A 25,788-nucleotide genomic window follows, 5' to 3' on the forward strand; every position below is an offset into this window, starting at 1 on the left:
CTCCACCCTTTTCCGGCTGAGAATTTGGATTGTTATTAAATGAATGATACCAATTAATACATTTCAGTTGAGCAGAATCCATTAAATCTGATCATTTCTGTCCCTGATGAAGCCGAGACGTGTTGGTCTGCGAATAAAGTTGTTGTTGTTGTTCAAGTATTGCTGGAGTCTTCATGCTGCCTAATATGTTAAAGTCAGCATTTTGGGCAGAAGCTTTTTTGAGTAAATGAAAGAATACAAGCTTCATGGTTTCTTGCTTAGTGTTTACATTTTGGTTTTGATATAATATCAAAATTTCCTGATGTCTACTGTGTTTCCTTGCCGTCATCTGTGCCGGTTTGTTAGTGGCCTTCTCCTTCACTTTTGCTCCCAGTTTTATTTTGGTAACGACTTTCTTTCTGAGTCCGTTCCTTCCTTTGTTTTCTTTCCTCTGTGTGTGTGTCCATATTCTTGTCTCTCCCCTTGCCTCCTCTTATTTCCTGGTGCTCCTTTTCAAAGAGCTTATTAGACTTGGTGTATTTCGATCATCCTTTAAAGACTTTTTGATGAGTCCTCTTTACCTGCATGGAATTAAAACAGCCGCTCTCACCTTTAAGAGCACGGGCAATGCAAGTATTTAAAAAAAAATCTAAGTTCTGAGAAACTTCTTTGAAATTTTGAAACTAATTTTGAATTTTCTTTGAAAATATGACAACTTTTTAATTGTGGTCGCACTCTTTGGGCCATCAGTAGAAAAAGGGTGTTCGACTGTCTTCACTCAGGGACACGTCACAGGTAAGTGTTCTTTATCAAATGTTTTTCTAAAGTTGTTTTAGTTCTTTTTAAATTATCACCACATTTTATCCCAGGTTTAAAATAATCTAAAATGTGAGTTACACTGTTTATTAATGTTTTATAGGATGCTAACGTTCTCTTATTTAACCAAGTCACCTCCAAAGCTCATCTCTGCAGCAGCACACTGTGAGTTCCTCTTCCTCCTTTTTTCAAATATTAAAATGAAAAAAAAAAAAGCTTCTCCATAGCCAACGAGTTAAAGTTAGCAGTGTGTGTTTTCCTGCTCTATCTCAACTCATCATTTGTCAGCAAAGTATTTATATAAGTGTTAAGTGGGATTCATAAAATATCTCTGTGGTTTCATTTCTTCCTTGAATTCTGCCTGTCAGAGACTTGATGGCTCAAGATAATACAGATTACAATGTTAAAGGGCGGGTTATTTATAATGAGGCAAGCTGTGGAAGGGGGCAGATGACAGTGTACTGTATTTCATGACCTTGCCAGCTCATTGGTTTGACCAGTAATCCACTTCCATAACGAGAAAGTGCAGGATTTAGAAGGCCATGGAGATTGCAATATATACCTTCTTAACACTTGGTCTGCCTGCGACTCTGTCTGTGTCTCCGTGACTCTAACAGCTCGGCCTGGTTAAAGTAAGATTTCTCTCTTTTCCTCTTTTATTTTAGTTGATCACATTTTGGTTGGTTGCAGCTGTAGATGATTTGTCTCGTCTTGGGAGTGCAGACGTAAATGTCTCTGTGGAAGGTTGAAGCTTTGATCTCAGAGGAGAATATTTGATATTTGCTGTCATTGATGGGAGGATGTTGTTGGCGCCTGGCCAACTATTTAAAGATGGTGTCAGTTTGATAAGTTTGTAGTGACCATAAAAGGTTCTTGGAGGTTTTACGTCTTTTGGAAGTCACCATTATATCGAATGTTGACAGTGGAGAATTTGAGTGATTTCCTCACTCTGTAGTTAATGTTTGTGTGGAGTTACATGTAATTGCTTGACATATTTTTAGGATTTCAAAGTTTGAAAGAGTAGTTTTCCGTCTGGACGTGTGCTCGCTCTGCTGCATTGGGGTACGGTGATGTATGGCGTGGTGATGTGGCATGCTGAAAGATGACACCACTACAAGGCATTAACCTGAAAGTCGATCTGCCAGTGTTTATCCTCCTGTCAGCACTGAGGGAAGCGGGGGGACAGCAGAAGAAAACTGGGTCTAATCTTCAGGGACCTGACTTCACATTTTACACTTCAGTTTAATCCCTGCTTATCAAATTTAGCCTGTTTTTTTCCACACGCGTTAAAGCATTAAAGCCCACTATGGCTTGGTTTTTGGTTCTTTTTCTGGACTTCTCTGAACAACAGATTGTGTATTTTAAATATAACTTTAAGTCATATTGTTTTTGTTGTACCCATGTCTATATTTTGTAGAAATATTATTTTTTGAGGAAAATGTAATCTTCAAATGTTTTAAGAAACAACAAAACTTCATTTTATCAACTTCATTTCAAAGCTAGCTTCACATCAATGTCTTTATCTGGAGTTTTCAGCTGTTTGGGACACTCAAATGGAAATGCATGGATGAGACTTAAAGGGAAACATAGTACCTGAAACTATGTTTGTGCAGAATAAGCCCGACCACAAAGCTAGAAAAATATTTTATTCCACATGTCGTTTGTGTTTTGGCTCGTTTTTAAAAATACTTTCCAACTGTTTTTCTGTTTTAGCCGCTGTTGAAGTCATCATTCATCTATTGATGCTCTTCTACAAGTGTTTGAGACAAGCTTCATTTAGGCTTTTTGAACACTTTTGAGTCTTTTCTCTAACACACATGCTATTACAGCAGATTCAATTCAGGATTTTGCATTGGATGGAAATGTATCCTGTATCTTCTTGTTTTTATTTTTGTAAGAGTGAAGCAGTGTGTGTCTGAGGGCAGCGGCACGCTATTTTTGTGATATGCTCTAGTGTCTTGGCTGTCTGAGGGATGTTCTGCAGTATTGGGTTACTGTGAATCCTCCTGCTCCTTCAGAGACAATCCTGCTCATGATACTCACACACGCACACACACTTAAAAATCAAGGCCCCTACAAATATGATTTTATCTCTAGAGCAACATGCTGTTGTGCCCTCGGAGTTCTGAGTGTCTTAAAATACCCGGCGATACCCCCCTCACCGGCTTCTTATTGGCTTACAGATGACGACCATGTGTTCCTGGTCAGTTATGTGCGTTAGGATGCCTGCAGTGTTTGTCACTCGTCTTTTCTTTTAAGGCGAGCCTGCTGTCCCTCTTTTTTCCCCCTGTACAATGAAGACGTCAAGAACAGCTGTGGCTCCAGAAATAGTCTTAATCCTCTCCTCCATCACATCTCCTAAACATTACAAGCAGCTCAGGCAGTGACCGTCTAACTTCTGAGGATGTCTACAAGTGTCGTGTGGCTGGTACTTGAAGGGTTGGTTTACCCGTCCACTGATATCTAACCCTGCAGATAGTTTGCATTTTGTTTGCCTGGAGTTTGGATCTATTTGCAAACAAAACAAAAACTCCAGCTGATACTATGGAAATGTCAGTAGTTTTACATGTCATGAACTTCCAAGTACCTAATGGTTGGGCTAGATGAAAATTCAGAGGCTCAACAAAGTTATTGAAGTTGTTGATAAGATGAGTGATTACTAAGCAGGGATGTCACATTGGAAGAAAAGCCAGAATAACTGAATATATGGGCTGACAGACTGATACTGCCATCCACAGACACGCCTAAGCAACTGTTTTCTAGCTATGTACCATTATCTGTGATGATAATAAAGGGAGAAGGTACATTTCCAGAAGTGAAGCTTATGCAGCATCTTAATTGACAGATTGTGTCTTAGGTGTGGCTTGTAAATGAACAAAATAACCCTAAAATTTGGGGTTGTTTACAGTTCAGACAACTATCTGTATTCTCAGACAGTAAAGGCTTAAAGGTTTGGGCCTTGGTGTGAGTAGCATGTCAAGTATGGAGACATGGCATCGTGCTCTGCTTTTTCCACTTGACGTGTTCTGTTGGCTTTATCAGGCCCCAATCTTTAGCACCCACTGCGACATCTTGTAGCCAAGTGTTAAAGTCAGCATCTCCAAGTCTGAAACCTTGGTTCTCTCCTGAAACTGCAGATTGCTCCCTCTGGGGCTGGGTTGCTGTTAAGATGTTTTAATATCTTGAGGTCTTGCTTGTAAGTGATGGCAATGTAGAGTGTCTGATGGGAAGGCTGACTCATTTGGAGTTAGATGAAATGCAGGAGTTTGACAGGCTTATTATAGTGAAAAGCTTGACTTGTAAAGCAATCAACGTTTGCTTTAAAGGCAGATCTGTGCTCCAACTCTCACCCATGGTTATAAGCTCTAGTTAGTGACAAATGAAAAAGAATGAGACAGCTACAAGAGCTCAGCCCTGGAACTTGGGTTGCTTTGACATCTGCTCCTTTGTGTCAAAAGGACATCCAAATGACGTCAGATGTGGTGGTTTGGTGCCTTCCTTTGGAGGTTTTACAGACATGTCCGGCTGGGAGGAGACCCCAGGGTAGACCCTGAGCTGGGGGTATCACATGTCTCATCTATCCTGGGAATGGCTCAAGGTTGCCCAGGAGGGACCAAAAATGTTGCAGGGGAGAGGGATGTCTAGAATACCCTTGCTTAAGATGTGATATCCAACTTTGGACAAACAGAAGAAGACGTGGGTGGATGTTATAAAGCATGCTACATGATACACTTCTGGTAGGGATAATCTTTTAGAAGCAAAGGAGAAAGTAGTTGTCTTTTTATAGAGAGTGTGTGAAGTGGAAGGATAGTCATGAACTCCTCAATGTTCTTTATATCATATGCTGGGCGTTGTAAAGGTCATTATCTTATTATCATGCTAATATTAGCATGTTCTGTTAACATCACACCAAAAGTACACGTCTGTTGAGGTTATTTTAGAGGTGTGGCGCTGGTATTATATGCTTTTTATAACACTGTGACCCTTATAACAATGTTATAACACTGGCTTTTAGTTAGTTAACATAACATTGATTTAGCATTGTAGTAATCTGTTCCAAAATCTATGCAAATTCATTTTTTATTGCATGCTACAGTGAAGTAAAAATCTGACCTGCTCGTGGCGCTGAAAGCACAGGCACAAGACAACAAACCAAATGTCATGGCAATCCACAGTTGTTGAAATGTTTCCCTTCGCAGTGCTGGACCTGTATCCCTTGAGCTGTGCTGCTAGAAATAGCGGCATGGTTCCTTTAAGGCATTAACACGTCCTGGGTTACAAAGTGCCGTTCCATGAAATTTCCTGGAATTAACATGATGTCTTAAGATAGAATTCACACGGTCCAAACATGAAATATGAGATAGGTGAATGTGGGTGCAGGACAGCGTCAGAGAACGGAGACATGATGTGGTTTAATACTGAAATAAAAATGTGGGTTATTGCTTTTCCTTGTTCACCCTCAATTCTTTATAAAGCAAACAGTGGACAGCTGCGGGCAGCCTGACTAAAGGAAGCGTTCCTCCACCCGTCAGCAGAAAAGAATTCTGGCCCACTCATTACATGCACAGCTCTCTGAATGTCCTGTCAATCAGACTGACATCTGAAAATTGGCTGCAAATTTGCAGCACCTTGATTATTTCCTTATTATCTTTGCTTATTATCCTGTTGCATGATGCAGTGTAGGCCAGGTTTCAGCTGTTGGACAGATTACCTCACATTTATTTAAATCGACTTTACTTTAGTATAAAGAGGAGTTCGTGGTCCACTCGGTGACTAAAAGGTCTCTAAATAATCAGCCCCTGAAAAATGAAAGTTGGTATGAGGTGTTTATGCTGATACACAGCGTTTGTGTATAATACTTGAATGGGAAGATGTTAATGTCATAAAAGCGGTTTGGATAGCTTTCTTTCCCTTTAATAAAAGAAATCATCATTTAAAAACTTCATGTTGTATTTGCTTGGGTTATCTTTGGTAAGTTACGCCTCAGTCTAAAAGGCTTGGAGTATAGTTGTTATCCCGTGGACATTCAGATTGGTGATCATGATAACTCAAGACCCTGGTGAGAATTAATACTTTAGGTCAGGTGTCCATAACCTCCAACATCAAAAGAGCCATTTTAGCTCCTCCTACCAAAGAACGTGAGAAAAAGAGCAGCACACGCAGGTGACAGATTTGCAGATGTAACTGGGAGAGGATACATTAAGTATTACTACATCCAGTATGAATAGTAACAGGATTACCGTTCACCCTAATTGTAACCTGTGGCTCGTGAGGGAGCCACAAGTTGCCAACCTCTACCATAGGTGCTTCTACTCATCTACCTAACTGTCTGCAGAGTTAAATCACTACAGAGCTCCAAACTTTATGTGGTCTTCAGATTAGCTCAAGTGTGTAGAGAGATTCATGGAATGGGTTTCTATGACCGAGCAGCTGCATCCAAGCCTTACATGACTAAGGTTAGTGCAAAGTGCTGAAAGCAGTGGTGTATAGTGCGCCATCACTGGACTTTAGAGCAGTAGAGATGTGATCTCCATAAGCCATGCTTCTCTGTCTGGCAATCTGATGGACTGGTCTGGATTTGGCAGTTGCCAGGACAACAGTACTTGTCTGACTGCATTGTGGCAAGTGTAAAGTTTGGTACAGGAGGGATTAGGGTGTGGGAGTGTTTTTCAGGCGTTTGGGTCAATCCCTTAGACATTTTGGACAATTTTATGCTACCAGCTTTGTGGGAACAGCTTTTGTTTCAACATGACTGCTCACCAGTGCACAAAGCAAGGTCCATAAAGAATTGGATGAGAGAGTTTGGTGTGGAAGACCTTGACAGGCCTGCACAGAGTCCTGACCTCAACCCGACAGAAGCCCTTTGGGATGAATTAGAGCAGAGTGTGAGCCAGCGTCAGTGTCTGACCTCAGAAATGTGCTTGGGGAAAATGGTCAAAAATTCCCATGAACACAATCCTAAACCTTGTGGTATAAATATGAAAGATAACACCCAGACAGGTGATGGTTTAACAGGTGGTGGCTCCAGACCACTGCTCTCTCCTTATCCTTTGTGACTTATGTTTTTCTCTAGTTTTGCTTTTTATTGTGTCCCTGTCACCATTTTGCTGGCAGGGACATTAAAATGTATATATTTGTATATTTGTATCTAAATTGATTCCAATAAAAATCATTAACTCTTGTTATGTGTTTGTCAGGTAACCTCGGGATCATCCAGCAAACATGGCCACTGAGTGAGTAAAAACTTTACTATTTTCTGTAAATCATGTAAGTTTATTTTCCCTGTTTGTGTAACCAGCCAGTGTGCAAAGGAACAAGCGGTTCCCTCACAAGGACTGTTTGGTTTTGTTTTTATTCAGTGTGTGACATTTAGCTTGCATTCATCATAACTGCACTGATTACTTTATTATTAAATTATTTATGGGTCACTAATGAGACATGCATATGTTTTCCACGATCCCTGGATGGTTCCAAAGTTTTTAATTCTTGTTTAATATTAAAAGCTCTTAGTTTTGTTTATTTCATCTTTGATTTTCATTTATCTTTGGTACTCTGTGTAGTTCTAGTTACTGTGTATTTCTAGACTTTAATTAATCCCTGCTTTATTTCCCTCTGACTTGACATCCTCTGTCTGTCCTTTCCTTTCATTATAATTGTTTTTCATTTCCCAATTGTCCAATTTTGTATTTTAATACCTTAATCTTCTGTGTTTTGTATTCAGTTTTACTTCCACCTCCTGCCCCTTTGTCACTGGTCATCTTCAACTGCATCCTGTCACCCTCCTGTGTCTACCCTGATTATCTTTTTGTGTAGAAATAGTACTAGTAGAAATAATAGTTTCCTGTCAGTCCCGTGTGTCTTCTCCCTCGTGATTGCCCGGCTCTTTTGGAGTTTGTTTACTGACTTTGTTGCTTTGCATTTTGTAACCTTGCAACAGTCACAATAAAGCTGCTCACTTATTTCAATGCACTGAAAATGTATAAAACCTTAAAGATTTTTTTAAAGAAATCAAAATACCTACATGTCGTTTAGGAAATTAATTTTAACAGACATTTTGCTTTGACAATGAAATATTGATGTCACATCAGTGACCCACATATATTACTATTTCCTTTGGGAATGGATTAAACCGATCTTTATGGTTGCAATAAAATTGATCATCACAAATATACATTACTTCCATCAATTATAATTTGTGTTTCCGTCTGCAGGAAAAGGCTGTCTGCGAGGCGTAAGCACACCCTGAAGGTAAGATTAACTTTAACTGATAAGCTTAACAGAGCAAAATACCTCACACATGCCCATCTGCTTGCCTGTGCTTCCTCTTACCTGACATGGGGTGATGATGTAATCTCCTCAGGGTTGCATGCTCGTGGTGGCAGGTAATTTGTTGGACGCTGAAGCGAATGTGAAGGCCAAAGAGAGAGAGACGTTTTTGGCAGATAAATGTCCTCCTGTTGAGCTGCCGTACTCCAGGGACGAGCTGTTGGTGAGAAGAAACTGCACTGTTTCAAACAATTATGCTTTTGACACGTTTCATATTGCATTTTATTTCTTATGTGGGTTTTTGAAATTGGAAGCATCTAAAAAAGAAAAAACTTTTATCACTATGTTGACTTTAGGAACTGTGCCAGAAGCTTCATGAGCAGATCATCATCAGTGAAGATGAGCGATACGGCATAGAGTTCAAACTGGACATGGTGCTGAATGAGGTGAGAGACTTTTCATTGCACCAGGTTGGCCTTTTGTCTTTATTTGCACCGAGTAGAGATACTGTATCTGTATATGTATATCTGTATAAACTGCAACAAACATAGGAAGCTATATTTTAATATCAACCAAATGAATTCTTGTATTTTCTCCTGATCACCTTAAAACAAAAAAAGACCAAAAAAGTATTTGGAACAAGTATCACATACCTGAAGTTTTTTTTAACCTTTTCAGTCATTTTCCGTTGCTGTTTGGTTATTTTCATGTTAGAAGCTTCCCTATCTTTTGGATTTTGGTCTGACACTAAGGAATAAGTACATTACAAAACTGCTTACTTCAAATATAATATTATGCAGTCACATTTGCTTGTACATGCATGCTGGCTCTGCAGTCCATCTGGGTGGCACTGCTCTGTGTACACAGGCCAGAAACATGCACATGCAGTCGTCACCTTTTAGGGCTCCTCCCTGTGTCCTCTGCCCGCTACTCCTCAAAGGAGCAGATACTGATCTTGCTGCTAGGCTGATGCTTGTCAGGCTTTCATTGAGTAACTGACCATTTTCTGACTTCTCCTCCACACTCTTGAGACTTTGATGGAAGACACAACAAACCTTCTTGTGAGGTCTGCAGTTGCCGTGAATTGTATAGCAACATTAACTGGAAATATTTCACATCCTTATTCCTTCCTGTAGCTTTTCTGTCAGCATTTTAATTACCCAACAACACTGTTTTAAAGCTAGCGGTACTTGGTGATGAATTCAGCACCAAACACCCTGCATGTCACTGCTGTTTGCTTCATGATTGATTATTTAATCTGTCAGGTCAGTAATCCTCAGAATCCTCCTTCAGGTCAGGGACCTCAATATCAAGATTGTGGATTTGAGAGGAAAGTTCAAGAGACCCCGGCTGAAGAAAGTGCGCATGTCTGCTGACGCCATGCTCAAAGCTCTGTTGGGCTCCAAACACACTGTCAACATGGACCTGAGGGCCAATCTGAAGCAGGTCAAGAAGGAGGTGAAAGAGGAGGTGAGCAGCTACCTGGTTCATTTGGTCCTCACTCAATAAAATCACAGATACCTGTGAGGTCTAAGTCCTTATCAGCGATGAGAAGTAACTCCACAGACAGAAAAAAAGAGGAGTGTGCCTACTTTACCCACTGGTTGAAGCTAGAGCATTAGTATTTTTGCTGCCTTTGTGCTGTTGTGACTATTAGCCCACATTTAGGCTAAAGGATTGAGTGCCAGCACAGTCAAATTAGAATTACACTCAGCGAAACAGGATCACAGAGTTCCTCACTGGGCTCTACAGCACAGCAGGTCTTAATTAACAATACTAAGACCTACAATACTAAGGTGTCCACAGGGAGGCATCTACAGTAGCTCCACATGTGGCTCTGGAGCTGCAGATTTGAGACCCCTGGTTTAGGAGGTAGAGTTTCTTCTCAACATTGAGGAGGACTTAATCCTCAGAAACTGTAACAATCCATTTTCTGGCCACTAGAGGGCAGAAAAACCATCAAAACAAATAGTTTTTTTCTTGATTAGCAGCCTTTTTGCATCTGATTTCAGTCTGGACTAACAGAGTATCGTCTGTGTTTGCAGGACAAGCAGCTGCGTGATGTGGGAGACTGGCGTAAGAACATTGAAGACAAGTCTGATAGGAAGAAGATGTTTGATAGCTAAATACAAGGGTGACTTTCAGGACAGAAATTGGGTTTACTGTCTTTGTTAACTGAAGGGTTTTAATCCAAAGTGATGCATTTCTAATTCATTTTACTTGATCTGTAGATCCTGATCTTAGTAAACATAATCTAAAGGCATATGTTTGGTGGAAGATTATGGTGCTTACTAAGCTTCTGTTTTGGTACAGTATGTGATAAATGGCCTTTACTTTAATTCAAGGCTTGTGTTAAGGTGCAGTGAAATGTAGGGAATCTGTGATATGCACTGATGCCAGTGAAGCATGGTTGTAGTTTTTGGATATCTCACTTTGAATTATACTCGTCACTAAGCTTCCTTCATGCTTTAGCCTGTATTGAAACTGTACTGTGATATATTTGTACTGTGTTACAGTTAGTATGTGTCAGATAAATCAATTCTACTTTTTTCTCCTTTTGCTTTTACTAATGTGCCTACGATGTACGTTTCCTGAAACTCTAGTTAGTGTCTGAGGTTAAAATCCAAATGCAATGGACGCATATTTTGCAAATAAATCATGACCCATATTCTAACTGGCCCAGCATGAATAAATGAAACACTACAACATGCTCTTTACACACATTCATTTGGTCAATCCTTCACTTCTCCCTTGTTTGATGTAGATTGTAGAACGTCTAGTCAAGTGTTTCGTGCCACTTAGCTGTCCAAGAACCATTAGATCTCTGACATGACCTGTTACCATAAACTGTAAATATCCAAAGATGGACAGACACCATTACATCACTTAGTGGTTTGTAAAGTCCTGTTGGGAAGCTGGTTGTCAGTCTGATAGCTGACACTGATGTGGCCAATGAGCATATTCTGGACAATTATCTTTTCTGTCTCTTATAATGAGATAATTTATAAAATGGACCTAAAGTTTCATTCATTATAACCTAAAACTAGTCTGGAAACTTGTCAGACCCACAAGTTACATCTCTTATTCTGTCTGCCAACATGTTTCCTGTAATACACTTTCATTTATTAATTAATTTCATCCATTTATTATTTTGCCTAGTTGCTTTGTGAATGTAACAGTTGATTGTTGTCTGCAAGTGCAAATATTTGAAGACCCCCCCCCCCCACATGTAGCTTCCATGTGAAGCGCCTTAAACAGGTTGCGAACCCCCTCCAGACCTTTGCTAATGAGACTGGGGGCTCAGTTGCTCATGTTTAAAGTAACATTATGCTCTTTATGAAAGTTATGGACCCCGTCAGTGGACAGCAGTATAAAAATGGTTTCTTAATCGCATCCCTCAGTTGTGACGTCTGGTTTTAAAAAGATAGGAGGGCGAGCCATCAAAAACTGGACTTTGGGAGCTGGTTTGTAACATTGCGATGTCTTTATCCATAGTTCTTATAGAGCCTGTGGGAAATAACTAATTTGAGAAGGCTTGCATTTGCCTGACAGCCTATAATGGATCAAATAAGGCACAAGGCCAGTGTAGAGGAATAATTGTGCTTCCTACGTTGGAGAACTGTAACAGTACTAAATCACTTCATGTTTCTAAAACAAGATGTGATGTACTTTTACCGTCTTTTTGCTGTCACATTAACTAGAAAAGCTTCATGCTCATCTTGTTCCCAGTTTTCCTGAGTTTGTAAAACACTGGAGGTTAATTTTATTTAACTATTTTATTGCACTAAGATACTAACTGAGCTATTTTTTACCTGTACACTTTAAAAATGATAGTAATGTGATGTTTTATAAAAAGTTGCCTAATTTGAATTTATGGAAGAAACAACATTGAATTATGATGCTTAAAGCCGTTGGCATGCTTGTGGAAAAAGCTGAAATAGTAATATTTAGAAGGTGAGTAATAACTGCATATATTTAATTAGCTGACTTCCAAAACCTGAATCCTAAATGTTTTTGTCATAAATGAAGAAGTCTGGCTTATTTTCCACAGAGCAGAAAAGGTGAGCGTTTAAATCGCATTTTACTATTTTTAGATTTTAAGCTTTTTTCCCCCCAAATCACTTGATTTTCTTTCCTTTCTTTGCAGATTCGATCACTTAGATGTGACACAGCATGCTTTTCCACAAAGGTACGCTGAAGTCAAAAATATCCATAAATTTAAAAGTCTTCATGTAGTTTGATGGTAGTAAAATAAACAAATAAAAGGTTAGTCATGCAGATGCCACTGGGAGTACTGGTTTCAACTTTCAGCTGAAACCTGGAGGTGCAGGTGGTCCCAGTCCTGTACAGACACGTGTGGCATTTTGTTAAATCGTTACCAGATTTCACAGCTTAAATCCATCCTCTCATGTCTGTCACTCCTGGCAGCAGGAAGCAAAACACTGTGATACTTAGAGTATGATCACAGAGCAGAAGACCCCGTGTATGAAAACTGCAATAATTTTACTCCTTCGATGGAGCAATTAGGAAAAAGACAGAAAGAAAGAAAGCTTCAGAGTCACTAGTTCAATGAAAAATGCTTGATTCACTCCCTCCAGAAAGCTTTTATTTAGACATAACTAATAATGCATTGGACTCCTTGTTATTTTAGCCATATTCCCAGTCTTTCACATTATTGTGTGGAAAGTTTGGCCCACTGGTCTTTACAGGGTAAAAAGGTAGACAAACATAAATCCCCCTCTGTGTGAATAGTTGATATGCTGTGTTTGGTTTTCTCCAAATGTGCTGCTGTGCTTTATGACCAAGCATCTCCACTTTGGTCCTGTTTTGCTCCAGAAGTCTTGAGTCTTTTTCGAGAGAAGAGGCTTCCTCCCAGCAACCTTTCCAAACAAGCCATAAACTTTGACATTTAACATGTTAACTGAGGCCTGCAGAGACTGAGCTGGACCTCTAGGGTTTTTTTTTTCACAGTTTCTGACCTTGGGGTGAATTTGCTGGCATGTCCACTCCTGACATGATTGTGTTATTGTGTTAACACACACCTGAAAGCTCCACACCTGCAAACTGCCAAACTTCTGCTTTTGCAGAGGTGCAGATAGTTGGTGATGATCAGTTAATCAAGTGCATTTAACTAACAGCACCTGGCTGATAAGTACTCTCTTATTTCCTAATGAAGGAGTAAGGGTGGATTTAGTTTTTCACAGGACTAAAAAGAATCCTGTGGAAAATTTCTCTTTCACACCACTGTGTAGGTTTCTCCTGTCGTTTTGTTTCACGGTTACACTTGGAGATTGGATTTTATTAATCCACTTTTCTCCTCCACTTGACAACAATGTCTTGTGCATTTGGCATCTCACTGCTCAGTGTTACCGCAGGTTATATTTGACCTCTGCTGACGGCTGCATCATATCCTCAGATAACAGCTGCCTCTCCACTTAGATTCACACCAGCCAGAATTAGAAATGAGAGAACAGACAAGGAGAGGAGCATTTACAGTCTCCTCCATGCTGACCTGCAGTAACCCATAGAAAAGTGCTGCTCACAGTACATCCTTCTTCTCACCTTCAGGAAGGGAACCATAATCTCTGTCATACTCAGAGGCCTGAACATGAATAAGTGTCTTCAGGACTTAGAGGTAAGAGATGGATGAGAATCTGAGGGCTTGTTTTAACATAACAGATACTGTCTTGATGAAAGATTGTCATCCATGTTCAGCGTTGGTAGAATCCAATGGATTCTGACAAAGATGATATGGATTGTATGCATGTATATATTGTAACAAGAGGGGAATAACAGCTATTAATTGTAGTGTCATTAAAAACCAAGGTTCAGTAGTGTCCAATGCTAATTTATGGGAGGCTGCAGTCTGTGATCACTCTGTATGTAAAAGATGGATGTAGCCAACATGAAGTCCAACTCTACCCCAAAGATGACTGAAACCTGCCGTGGTTCCATCCATGATTAAAACGCAGGAATTGTAAGTTTTGTCCATCTTTAAAATGCCTCTCTTGAGGCACTAGTGTTGCAAAAGACAACATTCATCTGTTTCTGCAAATTTCCATATAATTTAAGCACTTATTGGCATTTCATGTGTCTTTTTAAGTATGAGAATAAGAATCAAGTAAAACAAAGGCCCTCCTTTATTTTTTACCTGTGCCAGTTTCTCCACAGGTTTAGAATGAGCGTCGATATTGTCATTAATGTGAAATACTATATGTCATCCTTGTTTTGGACTGGCCCACTCTGTGTGCATTGGGAAGATTATAAACTATGTCCACTAGATGGCGAATAAAAACTGAGTTGAAACACTGCATGCACTAATCACGCATCTGCATTGCTCGTGGTACATCTGTGGAGCGTAATGCAGTCCAACCTGCAGGTTTGAGTTCCAGTCCAACGCAGCAGCAGCCGATCGCACCGATTAGCTCTTCCTCTCTGAATCAAACGTGTTAATTAGTGAAATCAGCTGCTCTCAATGTCACATACTTCAGCTCCTCCAAAAATTACTGTGACAAGCTGTGGTGCTAAAGTGTTACGTTGCACTTATCAGGTGGCAATTTTAAATTACAGTCAAAAGTGAGAAATGCACCTCGGTGCGTTGTAACCAGAGCATCTTGCACACTGTTGGATGACCACATGCCCATGACCGCATACCCAGAAAGCTCATTTACCTTTAGGATTGTGTGGTTTTATCAGTGAGGTGGAGTTGTTTTTACCTCCCAGTGTTGGCGAGTTTTTGGCAGCACTTGTACTGTACTTTGTGTCCGGTCCTTTATCTTGTCGGCAGCCAGCACGGACCGACATGTCCAATCTGAAGGGACAGAAAGGGGGTTTAAAAGGAGGTCAGGCTGGAGGTGAGTGAGTTGAAGGAAAATGACACCAGACCAAACACACCTGCTGAGTGAGTTTTCCAGTCCAGCCTAAGCATTGGGCTTGTCTCCTTCTAGGGGTGTGAGCAGAATGCTGGCATCATTAATCGCTCCAGTCCAGCTCTCTCATCACTGCCACAAGAAGTATAAACCAAGCATCACCTGCCTGAGCCTGAAAGTCTAAAGTTATTCTAAAGAAAGAAACTGATTTAAAAAAGCATTTTTAGCACCAACGTAGTGATTTATTTTTTATTTTTTGGTTTGGTTTTTCTTCCCATTGGGACAAGGCTTTTTAGTGTGCAGCTAACACACTGCAGTTATATGCTGAAGAGGATGACCTGGCATCTGGCTTTGGCTTATGTGTATTAATAAAAAATTTTTTTTGTATATATCGCATGAAAAATTGTTACATCTGTTTTGCCCAATCAGTGATTTAGTAAATCTAACTTGTAAAATTGAAGTAGAAACAAAGAGCAATAAACTGTTCACACTTTCCAAATGTTATCGCTGTCAGCAGTTTTCTCTGGTTGCGAGATGCCTTTAGATAGATGCATGGTATTTTAACACTGGGAAAGCCTTAATGACAGGCAGTAAATCTAACTGCAAACCATCCCTGCAGGAGGCCACATGAACACAGATGGTGGATGACTCCGAGCAAACTACTACAAGCATCAGGAGCATGTATCAAACTGCGTGTAAACATAAACATATAGTTATTAATACTTTCACATAGTGAGGAAAGGCAGCACGCTTCACTTGAGTTTCTAAAGTCACACCGGAGGTATGGAGCGTTCCTGAAGCTCGAGTTGTAGGTCGTGTGTTTTCATAGAAAACACCTACTGGACTCTGTGACGGGACCGTAAACCTGAGCCCATACGTTGCCCCTTAATGCTGCATTCCCAGCATGACTCTTCATCATCTGTGCATCACTCAGACCCGTCAGCACCTTCCTCCTCAGCTGTCAGCTTATAAGACTATAGTCTGATCTGCTGAACGCTTTTGGCTCTGCAGACTCTTTTACATTCGTTCGTGGGCCTGAGGTGATCGCCAGTGAAAATTTAACAAACAAAGCAATCCAGTTTTTTTTATGCTTTTATTTGATTTCCTAAAAGGATCTTTGTAGAATTTGGTCAGTCTCACAGCTCCACTACATTTTTGAGCATTAGTTACTAAATATATTGTTAATTTACAATATTTATTAAAACTCTAAAACTACAATCAGAGAATGCTGTATTGTTTTTTTCTTTACATATGTGTCTGCACATGTGACGTAAAGTACAAGTTTCATTTACCACTGCATGATTCCAACTGCTCCTAAACCAAAACAAAGTAGTGATTAAGTACTGAGATTTAACCAGGCTAAACAAGAGAGGTGCATGCTGGCTGTGGAAGCAAGTAAAAATGGGCAAATCTCAGCATGGAGCGCTGTGTGCCCTTAAAGTTTCTAGGTCAAAAAAGAGAGCTTCTAAGAATGCACCAAAGCACTGAGACTGAAGAATGATGTGTTTGCTATGTCCCACCAGCATCTTTTATAATGTCTCCAGTGATGGTGAAAATGCTCAGCTTGAAGCTTCCCCTCCTGGCAGCTGTGTCCATCGTTTATAAATGGTCAAAAATAGCGAAGGTAAAATGCTTTGATGCGATTTTATGTCATCCAAGAAAAAAACAACCTCCATCTCAATCTAAGACACGTAACTTGATCAACATGGCCCTTCTGCAGCCAGAGAAAGATCTGGAAGCCTTTCTGAAGGCAGAGCCATAGCTCAGATAAGAGGTCCAATATGAAACAGTAAGCAGGCCAGCAAGTCATTAATGTGGTATTTATAGTCTGCAGAAATGTGAGCTTGTTAAGCACTTTGTTTGGAGCAATGTTTAAAAGTTATATCAAAGTTTTCCTGTTTGTTTGATTATTTGAAGCTGTGGAAGCCACCTCCGCTTGGTCCAGCGCTCTTCATTCATCGCAGCGTTCAGTTTGATCGCCGGTACAATCCCAGATCAGCTTTTCACAACTTAAAAGTTAAATTATCCATTAGAAACTTAGTTTTTAGACTAAAACACATCCCTTCTGGCTTTTAGGAAGTGGTTTCACGTGATCCATCTTCGGAAGTTACATGAAGGTAAGCTCAAACAAGAGATATCATCCCACATTAGCAATGTTTGCATCTTTATTTTGGTCCATTGAGGATTAAATTGAATTGTTTATTTTTTGTCATTACCGGGAAAACCAGGCTTTAGCCCCGTCCTGCGTTCAGACGAGTCAGGCAGCTGTGGAGATGAAGGTGACAACATGGAGATGCTGGGATTTAAGTTCATGCCAGCTTCAAAGGTTGTGTGCTTTGTGAGAAATGTTCCTTCTAATTAGTGATAAAATGCTCATGTTTCCAATGTTGGCACACCCAGGTCTGACACTTTAGGACTCCAGAAGACAAAGTGACTTCTTGACTATCACATAGATATAGATACAGTTACATTTTGATGTAAATTACTCACAAGAATGAATTCAATGCATTTTCAGACCTTTCTCCTTGAATCCTGAGAGGTTTGACACATTTAAGCAATCATGTTGGACCTGTAAATCTTTAAAGGAACACAATGAAACCAAGGGGTGTTGACTGCTTGTAGTGATGTTAAAAAGAGAAAAATCATCCTTTAATCAATGACTCAAAAGTGAAAACCAGCCTGAAAAGTTTGTTTTGTCACAACTTCTTACCAACTTTTTGGATTTGAGCATTAACAAGCCAAAAATGTTTTTACTGTCCCTCTATTTCCAGCAGTCCCATGATCACCCAGTGAAATATTTGCACTCTGATAGTTTCATATCAAATGTGAATCATCATCATCCTTCTCTTCCTCCCTTTTATAGCATCCCGGTGGCACCCAGCAAAGTCCTAAAATGAAATCAGGCTCCTCCTCAATAAACGCTGATTTATGGGGTGAAGTTGGAAGGGGTTGATGATATTTCAGGATCTTGCTGGCCGATTGGTCTGAGGATTCTGCATTTCCATAAACAGGAGCACCATATCCATATCTGATACCTCGTATATATACACCCCTGGGATGATTTCTTCCCACTGCCACTGGCCACTGCTGCCCTCCTCCTGGACTTTCCGTCTCGTCGTAGGTGAGACCAGTTTCCCTATCTTCCTCCTCCTCCTCCTCCTCTCTCTGCATGTCTGTACAGAGCTGGTAAACGGATATGAAACCACTGCTATGTGGAATCTTTTGGGGGAAAGCGCTAAGGTGATGAAAGTCCTGACCTCTGGGGTTTGTTAATAACTGAAGGGAAACATGAACCAGGGCGATCTGAGCGTTGTGTGTTTGAGCAGCGCTGCAGAGACTGAACGATGCTCTCATTTGATTTTGACTTTCTATGAAGATTTCTACATTTTGGGAACATTTGGCAGTTTTGGAAAGTTTTGATAAAATTTAGATGTATGAACGCAATCTGCAGAAGTCATTCTTTATTTAGTTATTTCATTAGGTTTATTTTTTTAGATGTTTAATTTCTTTTAGAAAAAAGCAAAAACAAAGCTGGGATATTTCTACTGATTTCAAGGTTAGTTTAAGAGTTTTCTGTTGCTGAAATTACTGGAAAGCATTTTATGGAACAAGTTTACTTTTCTTTCCTAAAATAATCAGAACAGTTGTTACTGCGATGCGTCTTACAGATTTATGTTTGGGAATATCTGTTCTTTTTCTGTATGTTTCTCTGTAAAAACTATTTATGAAGCATTAAAAGTAAAATCAAAGTACATTTTATTGTATTTTGTTGTTGACTGAGTTTTAAAGATCAGGATCTTTACATGTCCTGAAGGACGGAAGGAAAAAACATGGAAAAAAATGAGGTGTTATGATGGATATTAGTTTCCTTTTTGACTGTTTAGGGAATTTGTGCTCCACTGTTAAACATTTCTCAAGCTGTGAAGTCACTCTGCTATAAGCATCACAAAATGTAATTATTTGTTACTTTTTTTTTTTTTAAGTATATTGATTGGTAAAGCATGGAGCTGATTCTGAGTGTTTTATGGTTTGATTTGTGGACTGCACAAATATAAAAGTTCTTCTTTTTGTTTTACAGTTTTAGAAGTTTTATAGCCTAAAACTATAAACCTTCTTGCCTTAAATTAGCTTCTTTGTGTCATATTTCAGCTGGAAAACTAAACCTGTGCGTTATTCTCATTAAATATATCTTCTGAAACTTGACTCTGGGACCAGCTGCCTTGTTTTTGGGGTGTGTTTACCCGCTGGTGTTGGCCGCAAAGCTGCTGCCGCAGCACATTCTGTTGGAAAGATTCTTCTCTGGGAAAGGAATTGAAGTGTTAACTCCCCAAGGATATTTAGTTATGAACCCCTGTAAAGGAGCTTATCGCAGGCGTCAGTGGCCACATTTGACCCCAACCCCAAAGTTAGCTCTGTCATCACTCAGCTGCTCATCAACTGGCTGAATAGATCATATTTCATACAAATAAGGTGTCTCATATGTTTCCAACCTGATGAGTTTTTCTTCTGTTTCTTTCTCCAAACAGATTGTGAAGAACAGAAACCGTAAACATGTCTGAGTAAGTGCTGTCTCTTCATCATATATCAGTGATTTTAGTGGAGCAAGTATTTTACTGGACTTCACTGGATCAAATGAACATAAGATTACTATGGATCTTACTTAGGAAGTAAACGTTAATAGAGGAAAAGAAGGAAGGAGAGGGCAAAAGAAGAAAAAGGAGGATGGAAAAAATGGAAAGGAAGGCAAAAATTGACAAAAAAGAAGGAAAAACAGAAAAAAGAAGAGGATTTAGAAAAAAGGGAGGAATTTAAAAAGAAGAAATAACAAAAGCAGAAAAGAGAACAAAATGAGGAGAGAATGAAAAGGAAAATACAGGAAAGAGCAGAAAGAAGGAAATAAATAAAGGAGAAAATTAGAGGAATTACTAAAACAGGGAAAAAGTATGAGGAAAGGTCAAACAGACTAAAGAAAGAAAATGATCAGAAATGAAAGTGCAAAGAAGAAAATTAGGAGGGAAAACTTTAAAAACTTCATGTCATTTTCTTTCTAGCTGTGTTTGTACAGCTGTTTGAATTACTGCTGTTACAGTTGTGACAGAGACTGTTGTGTTCACTCCTCACAGAAAAAAGATGACTTCAAGCCGCAGGCATCATCTGAAGGTATGTCGTCGGCAGTCTTTCTGAGCTTTGAACGGTTTTATTACTTTAAAAAGAAAGTTGGCATGTTCTCTGTATCGACTGTAAATAAAAGATGGATGTTGATACTGTAACGTCAACCACATTAAGCAAATGGGGTTACCTAATGCTTATGTGTAGTTATTTATGAGCTAGTAAGATAATATGACAATGCAGCTGTAGTAATCTTTCTTTATTGTCACAGCAAACTGTAGATCAGTCCTTTGTGCGCTCCCCAACTCAGCTCAGATCAGCTGGTGGAGTTTCTGGTCTTCCAAGCACCTGTTGTCAACATTTAATTACACAGCGCCCTCTGGTGGACAGACTATGCAACATTGTTTGCATAGTTTTTTGTGTCCTGTCTCTTTGTTATTTTATTTTTTAATTTTCATTTATCTGTCATTATACTCACATACTGGCAAATATAGGCCAATATATCAGGAACCCAACCCTACTTTATTATCTTTCCACATACTAATGACGATTGACAAAATGACAAAATTGACAAAATGAACTCCAAGTGTTAAAAGTAACAGATAAGCCATAAACTCAACAGCAAAGTGTTTTCTGAGGTCACAGGTCAACTGACTCAAAGACTAGTTTCCCATAGACCTCTATACAGCCAAAGGTGTTTCTGCTGAACATTTTAAAGTATTCAGGTTTCACTTTCGCACTCAACGGTTCATTACTACTGACTTCTTGACTTTTCTTTTGTCCTGCAGAGTTTGATGCTGCAGATCGCGGCGAACTGGATTGAAAAGGAGAAAAAGGAAATTGCAGCCTCTAAGCAGACCTACATGGCAGAGAATTGCCCCCCTCCTGCGCTGAGTGGAGACCAGGCAACTCTCATGGTGAGAGTCAAAGCTCAACTGAAAGCTGCTGAATGGAAATCATTCTGAATATTCCCTTTATCATTATTTCATGCAGACAATGGTTCTTTTATTTGAGGATTTCCGAATTCTTGTCAGCTCTTATTTATAATATTCATTTAGTGAGGATATTTGTAACTATAATATCCTCACTAAAGATGAGTCCTAAGTAACAAAACATTGGATGTGTCTGTTCGCTCAGGAAACCTGCAAAAAGTTGCACGCCCTCATCGACAAACTTGATGAAGAGAGGTACGACCTGGAGATCAAAGTGGGCAAGGCTGATAAAGAGGTACACTTCCACCTGCTCTGCAGAACAGACTGGCAGCTTTTCACATCCACAGAACGTGTTAACCTTGAAATCACTCAGTGTGATATAGTTGTAAACAAAACAGGAAGGCAGGTTGTTCTTTCACCTTCTTTCTTACACAAGATTTGCACAAGAGTTAAAGCATCAAGTACAAAGGTTCACTGTAATAATCAGGTTGGTAAGATTGGAGTAGGGCTACTGTATTAAAAGCCTATTTGAAGCTGAGTCAAGACAATTTTAGTTTTTATCTGTTCAGCTGCAGCTGTTTAATGTTCTGGGAGTCAATAGAGACGACATATAAAGAACAAATTGAACTCTGTGCTTGATCTACATACAAATTTGATATAATTTCAACAAATATAAATAGATGTCCCATATTAGTATCATAAATTGTTGCACATGAGAATCCACATTTCTTTCCATATTTCAAGGGTCTTTCAGAAATCATGTTATTTTCCTTAGAATTGACTGATCTGTGGTTATTTCATACCTATTAGTCTCAAATCTAGAACATTACCTCCTACAGAGCGGGTTAGATCTGCAGTGTAAGTTACCATGGTGATGTTCCCCAGGAAGAAGTGAAAGTAATACTGAGCACCAAGGTTAAATCCTGAAGTTATCTGGATGAGCACAAATCCTTTCTCTTTGTGCATGATGTCTGCTTTATTCTTTATTCTTGATATTTCCTACAATTTAGATGCATGAGAGATAATTTTTTTCTCATTAATAATGATTATTGATTAGACTGTTTTATTTTTAACATTTAAATATGGATAATAAAGTAACAACAAAATATATTGTATATTTAATTTCCAGCAAATTTTGTCATTTATTGTCACACCAAGGAATTTAATTTCACTCTATCTTAACATTTTATTTAAGTATCTAAATTTGATTTATTTTATACATAATACTTTGAATTGTCTGTTTTTCAAATTTAGTGATAATTAATTTATGTTAAGCTTTTTTTAATTTCTGAGTCCTGATCAAGTTGATCAGGTTCAAAAGTTGTTGCAAATTCTTCACAGAGCCGGAGATATTTGTGTAATCAGCAAATTAAAATAAATCAATAAATAAATCAGACATTCTAGAAATATCATTGTCTGAGTAGCAGTAGCAGTTTAGTTTTCATAAGCAGAGCCCCTCCTGCACTGCTAATGTGATAAACTCACATTACAGATAAAACACCGATGTAGGGTGCATGCAAAATGTAAAGCGTTTTCAGCGTTTCGCCGCTGGTTCTAAATGCGTCCGCACTGCTCTGCTTTCGACTTGGTTTCACCTTTAAACTGCTTGGTCGCTCGTAGATCGAGGACCTGAAAATCAAAGTGGTCGACCTGGCTGGAGTGAAGAAGCCCGCTCTGAAGAAAGTGCGCATGACCGCCGATGCCATGCTGAAAGCTCTGCTGGGCTCCAAACACACAGTTAACATGGACCTCAGGGCCAACCTGAAGCAGGTCAAGAAGGAGGTGAAAGAGGAGGTGAGTGTTTGCATTTAATATTTTAATTTAAGATTCATTTAGGAGGCTAGAAAGTCTTGACTGTCTCTGACTGTCACTGTTTTTCCTGCAGCCTGCAGAGGCGGTGGGCGACTGGCGTAAGAACATTGAGGACAAGGCTGACAGGAAGAAGATGTTCGAGGCCTCCTAAAGAACTGCTCGCTGCTCTTGTAGCTGTTCTGGGATGTTAGCACTTTTTATGGAATTTCTGGCATTGCTCATTGAATTGAAAAACCCCTTTTCTCATTAAATTTGTAAGTTTCAGCCTGCTTTGTTATTGTACATTTGTATAACTTTATAAATTTCAAAGGGTAAAAGCTGCTTAAACTTTTTTCATTAGTGTAACTTCCTGTTTCCATCTGTACTGATGTTCACTTTTAGCACCTTCCTGCTCCTAGACTTTTTGTAATAAATGTATTTAATTTCCTACCCCTGCTGTCGTTGGATGTTTTGTCTTTGACTCAGTGATGCACAACACTGCAAACTGAGTGCACAGCGCACTGTTTTCAAACTTTACAGTGCTGAGCTCGTCTTTCTATGTTTTTGTCCATGATTAAAGCAAATGTTGATTTGGAACAGAAACCACAGTACATTTTTTTCTGCAATGACGACATGCTGAAGTGAAGTTGTACATAAAAAAGCGTAAAAATTGAAAACAAAAACTTGCAGCTGATTGTTAACGAGTTCTGTTTGAAGGTGCTCTTTGTAGTGCTGTGCATGTCAGTGAGGGACAAGACACAATATCCATGTTTTTCCTACGGCATCATTAGTGTAGCAGTGATGTCGACTTGCAATTGGAAAAGCCATTTATCACTATATAGAAGGGGTTATAGTGTGTTCAGGGAGCTGTGAAAAGTGAATGTAATCTTTTCCTTTTTAATTCACACTTCACAGTATTTAGAAAATACAGGCCCCTCCCCCTTATAGACTGTATATAAAGCTGGACAGTGAATCTACGCTGGGTGGATTAGGGCCCTTCTATGTTCAAAGGAGTAACCTAGAATCCCACACTTTGCAATACTGAATTGATTTTATCAGACCACAGTTGCATTGTTAAAAACAGAATGCTACAGTTTCTGATGTACAAAAGCAAAAATGTCTGTGTTAGCAGGAAAGCTAACATTTACCAGAAGCAAGACAACTCCAGGATTGAGAAGCAGTTTCTCAATGAATCAGATAAACTGACCTGACAGTTGTCTCCTGATGTTGGGTAGATTCCCATTAAGCCAGACAGCCTTCAGTAGGTAAATGTGATATACTTCCAGTTAACCAAACTTTAAACTGAAGAAGGCTTGTGACAATATAATGATTTTATATTTTTATGGCAAGAAAGTACATCTTTATTGCCATAAGAAATGACAGGCAGTGCTATCTGTGGTCTAGTAAGACTGATGCATCTTTGCAAAGTTTGGTTATTTGATAAGAAAACTTTTATTTTTGTAAAGTTTTTTTTTCTTTTAACAGAGACATTTTTCCTTAAATCAGATCCTTTCTTCTCAGAATTACAATGTTGGGCCTAATACACTATCACCACTATCTCACACTGTGTAGAACTGTGGTCTAACCACGACAGTCTGGCTATGTTGGAAACTTGCTCTACACTTATCATTTATTAGATAAAACCTCTGCGTGACCATTCTTAGTTACAGTCTACAAAAACTGACAAAATGACAACATAACAAGAATGAACAAGAAATGAGTTCTGGAATTGAAAAATTAAAATTCATAATTTTTGTTATACATCTGAACATTACACTATAGAACTGCATACATACTGCATATACATACTGCATTTACAATACAGCTTCCCTTTTGTATATATATAGCAGAATGTAGTTGTATGTGGTCATGTGAAAGATCTCTACACTTTTTAAAAATACTTGTTCATGTAGAGTGTTTATTCTTAATTATTACTATATATATATCTATATATATATCTATATATAGATATTGAGATTTTTCTCAGATCTCTAGTAACATGATGAAGAACAGATAATACACACCTCTGACCACACGGGGTCAGCAGAGGATTTCCTGCACTGGACTTCTTTAAAGTTTTCTATCTGCAGTCCTCTGCAAACGCCATCAACTCATGAAAATGTATCCAGTCAAAATGTTTCAAAAGTAAAATTAGGATTTTCAGTCTATCAAAGCAGATCTGGGAGGACTGATCCATGACTTCTGAAACTCTTGAGTTTGGCTTTGATTTTTGACGATGATGCTAACTGACTGAACAGGATGGGTAACGTCCTGCTGTTTTTTAAGACGTTTTTTGTTTTTGTTTTTGTTTTTAATAAAAATTTTGGATTTTTGTGTTGATTACAAAACCACATTCAAATGGACATTTTCAGGTGAGTCACAGTTTTTATCATATTTGTCTTTCTTTGCCTTATATGTGAAAATGTTCACTGTTTCTATTTATTGCCGTTTTTAAAATTTCTATCTCTTTTTTCTTTTCAGTTGCTGCCAATGTAACGTGAGTATTTTAACAATGTCTGCATCCAGAAGTTCATACCACAGCAGCAGATACTGTGGATCACGGAAGTTCTGATTGTATTTTAAAGCATGTTTCTGCACAAATCTCTGAATTATTAAGGCAACGCACTCCTAATAACAAAGGGTGTATGTGCAGTTTAAGTGCATTCTTTCGTTTTGTAGATAATTGCAAAAAACCTCCAGAATCTCTGATCTATCCAACATTTACATCACAAGAAACTGCTTAAACACAGTGAAGGTTGAAGACAGACTCTATTTCAAATATTTAATGCTTTAATCTGATGCCCAAAATAAATGTTTGTTTTTTTTTAATTTATCTCTTTGCATCCCCTCGGTTTTGATTTCTTGACGTTGTCACAGCTGGTTTTGCTGATTTATGAATGCCCTAAACTAGAAATTATCCCAAACTTTAAGTCATATTAAGTATGATTTAAGTCTCATCATTTCCTTATCTCCCTGTGCATAGTGCCTCATGTCCAGCTGTCAGCCTGACCTGTCCCAAGGAGGAC

The 25,788-nt window shown here is 38.9% G+C and overlaps 1 protein-coding gene across 10 annotated transcripts; it reads left to right on the forward strand.

Annotated features, from left to right (window-relative positions):
* Window positions 1-1,341: 1,341 nt before the first annotated feature.
* Window positions 1,342-25,788, forward strand: LOC308391485 (troponin I, fast skeletal muscle-like). 10 transcript variants are annotated; one of them, XR_013970641.1, is made up of 12 exons: window positions 1,342-1,427; window positions 6,993-7,028; window positions 8,007-8,043; window positions 8,156-8,284; window positions 8,418-8,507; window positions 9,355-9,531; window positions 10,107-13,696; window positions 16,848-16,912; window positions 17,007-17,047; window positions 17,159-17,256; window positions 17,794-18,051; window positions 19,457-19,489. XR_013970641.1 is itself a non-coding variant. In XM_080874073.1 (7 exons), the coding sequence occupies exons 2-7, from the start codon at window positions 19,482-19,484 to the stop codon at window positions 22,932-22,934; spliced, it is 516 nt and encodes a 171-aa protein (XP_080730199.1). In that variant the 5' UTR covers window positions 18,161-18,486; window positions 19,457-19,481; the 3' UTR covers window positions 22,935-25,788. The 10 variants fall into 10 exon arrangements, 2 of the variants coding, with proteins under 2 accessions (XP_080730199.1, XP_080730198.1); XR_013970639.1 differs by having other exon boundaries at window positions 10,107-16,912; XR_013970643.1 differs by having other exon boundaries at window positions 10,107-12,250; window positions 13,630-13,696; window positions 16,848-17,256.

This window comes from Rhamphochromis sp. 'chilingali', assembly GCF_963969265.1.
Source record: "Rhamphochromis sp. 'chilingali' genome assembly, chromosome: 2".
NCBI classification, from domain to species: domain Eukaryota; kingdom Metazoa; phylum Chordata; class Actinopteri; order Cichliformes; family Cichlidae; genus Rhamphochromis; species Rhamphochromis sp. 'chilingali'.